This window comes from Penaeus chinensis, chromosome 17, assembly GCF_019202785.1.
Source record: "Penaeus chinensis breed Huanghai No. 1 chromosome 17, ASM1920278v2, whole genome shotgun sequence".
Lineage (NCBI taxonomy): Eukaryota > Metazoa > Arthropoda > Malacostraca > Decapoda > Penaeidae > Penaeus > Penaeus chinensis.
Window position 1 is genome coordinate 21,779,052 of NC_061835.1, and position 2,500 is coordinate 21,781,551.

At 60.0% G+C, this 2,500-nt stretch overlaps 1 protein-coding gene across 1 annotated transcript in view; it reads left to right on the plus strand.

Annotated features, from left to right (window-relative positions):
• The window catches only part of LOC125034099 (ribonucleoprotein PTB-binding 1-like), a 63,967-nt gene that overhangs the window by 47,776 nt on the left and 13,691 nt on the right, over positions 1–2,500 (plus strand). Inside the window, exons 4-6 of the mRNA XM_047625740.1 lie at positions 1–127; positions 724–915; positions 1,980–1,988. The exon at positions 1–127 is cut by the window's left edge and continues 124 nt beyond it. Coding sequence (XP_047481696.1) covers positions 1–127; positions 724–915; positions 1,980–1,988 — 328 coding nt within the window. The remainder of the gene's footprint in view (positions 128–723; positions 916–1,979; positions 1,989–2,500) is intronic.

Below are 2,500 nucleotides of genomic sequence, written 5' to 3' on the forward strand. Positions count from 1 at the left end.
GAGTCACGTGACCTTCGCCTCGTTGCACTCCACCTGCCTCTACGTCGACCGGCTGCCCAAGGACTACCGCGACATGGGCGAGTTCCGGAGGATTTTCAGCAAGGTCACCAACCCGCCGTACTGCCAGGTGAGGTCGGGTGTCGTTAGCGGCGCGCGTGTGTGTTTGTTTATGTTTACACTGTTATCACGATAATTGTGTCTAATAATACTATCATTATTACCATTACTGTTGTAGGTTTATAACTACCATTAGCCTTGTTATCGTCATTTTCATCATCATCACCCCACCATTATCATCATTATCATCGTTATCATCATCATCATCACCCACTTTGCATCCACCATCCTCCTCCTCCTCCTCCTCCTCCTCCACCTCCACCTCCTCACTCCCCACTTCCTCCCCCCCTCCTCACCCCCCCTCCTCCTCCTCCACCTCCTTCCCTCCTCCTCCTCCCCCCTCCCTCCACCTCCTCCTCCTCCACTGCCTCTTCCTCACTCCCCCTCCCCTCCTCACTCCCCACACATCCCCCTGCTCCTCACTCTCACTCCCTCCCACAATCCTCCTCCTCACTCCCCACTCCCCTCTTCCCACCTCCTCCTCCTCTCACCCCCTTCCCCACTCCTCCCCTCCTCACATCCTCAGCCCCCCTCCCCCCCCCAACCCCCCCCCCCCCCCCCCCCCAGCCCTCCTGCCGCCCTAACCCCCCCTTCTTCCTGCCGCAGATCGCCATGCGGAACGGCGCCCTGCAGGACTGGGGTCTGGTGGAGTTCATAAAACCCGGGAAAGACGCCGGGGAACGCAGTGCGTCGCTCCACAACTACGTCCTTCGCGGCCAGAGGATCCGCGTCCAGTACTGCATCCCCGGCGTGAGGGCCATCAACATCTATATGAAGATCCTGAGCGATCCGGTAAGTGTGAAGGGTTTAGGGGGTGGGGGGTGGTTAGGGGTTGGGGGTTGGGGGTGGGTTTGGTTAGGGGGGGGGTTTTTAATGGTGGGGGTGGGGGTTTGGGGTAGGGGGGGGATGGTTAGGGATGGGGTTTGGGGGTTTGGGGATGGTTAGGTGGTGAGGTGAGGTGGGGTGGTAGGGGGGGGGGTTAGGGAGGGTTTTAGGGTGGGGGTTGGGGAGGATATTTTGGGGTTTGGGGGTGGGGTGGGGTTAGGGGTGGGGGTTGGGGTCGGGGGGTAGGGATGGTTAAGGGTGGGGAAGGGGTAGAGATTACGGGGAGGGGTGAGAAGGGATGGGGGGGAAAGGGGGAGGGAAGGGGTGAGGGGGGAAAAAAGGGGAGACGTGGGGAGGTTAGAAAGAGAGGGGGAGGAAGGAGGGGGGAGGAAGGGTAAGGGATAAGGGGTGAAGAGAGGGAATAGGGGCAAGTAGGAGGGATTGAAGAAGGGAAGGAGAGAAAGGTCCCTCCCTTCCTCTATCCCCTTCTCTCCCTCTCCTTCCCTCTCGCTTCCCTTGTTATCTCCCCCACTTTCTCTCTTCTTTCTTTTGCTCCCCATCTTCTCTCCACCCTCCTTCCCCCCCTCCCCCCTCCCCCCTCCCCCTTGCTCTCTGCCTCCCCCCCCCCCCGAACAAGATCTCCGCCATCTCCAATAATCGACCTGTCCATTGTCAATTCGCCCCCCCCCTCCCCCCCCCTCCCCCCTCCCCCCATTAACGCCCCCTCCTCCTCCTCCCCCCATTAGCGACTCGTGCCCATACCCCCCCCCTTCCCATCGTTAGCCGGGGTGTTAACTTCGTTGCATGAGCGCCTCCCCCTCCCCCTCTCCCCATCTCCCCTCCCCCCCCCCCCTGTTTAATGGGCCCCATTATCGCATGAGTTAATTAACGGGGGATTGATGACTTATCGCCGTCTCAATGAATTCAATTTTAAGTCATAATTCGGTCGCCGCGCCCGGAGGCCTTGTGTTGGTGGGGGTGGGGGAGAGGGAGAGGGGGAGGGCGAGGGAGAATGGTGGAGGGGGATGGATAGGAAGGGGAAGGGGGTGTTGGGGGTGGGGGGATGGTTATGGTGGGGGGAAGAGGGAGGGCGAGGGAAAGTCTTTCCCTCTCCCTCTTCTCCTTTTCCCCTCCCCCTCCCCCTCCCCTCCTTTCCCTTCCCCTCCCCCTCCCGAGTCCAGCCAAATAAAAGAGCAAAAACAAAAAGCAAAAACGGTAGGGGGGAGGAGGGGATGAGGGGAAGGGGGAGGCGGTTGGGGGTAGGGGGAAGCAGGGTTATTTAAAACGGACCTTTATTCACCCTTAGTAGAATAACCTCGCGCTCAGGGTGGCGAGCGTTGCAATAACAAGATGTTGCAGGCGCCGTTTGCAATTTATTCCTTTTAATAACGACGGCGATCGTCGACCAGCTATGCCCCTCCCCCCCTCTCCTTCCCCCTCCCCTTCCTCCACCCTCTTTCCCCTTTCCCCTCTTCCTCTTCCCCTTCCCCTTCCTCCTCCCCCCCTACCCATCCTTTCCTTTCCTCTCCGGTTCCTCCCCCCCTCCCCCTCCCCCTCC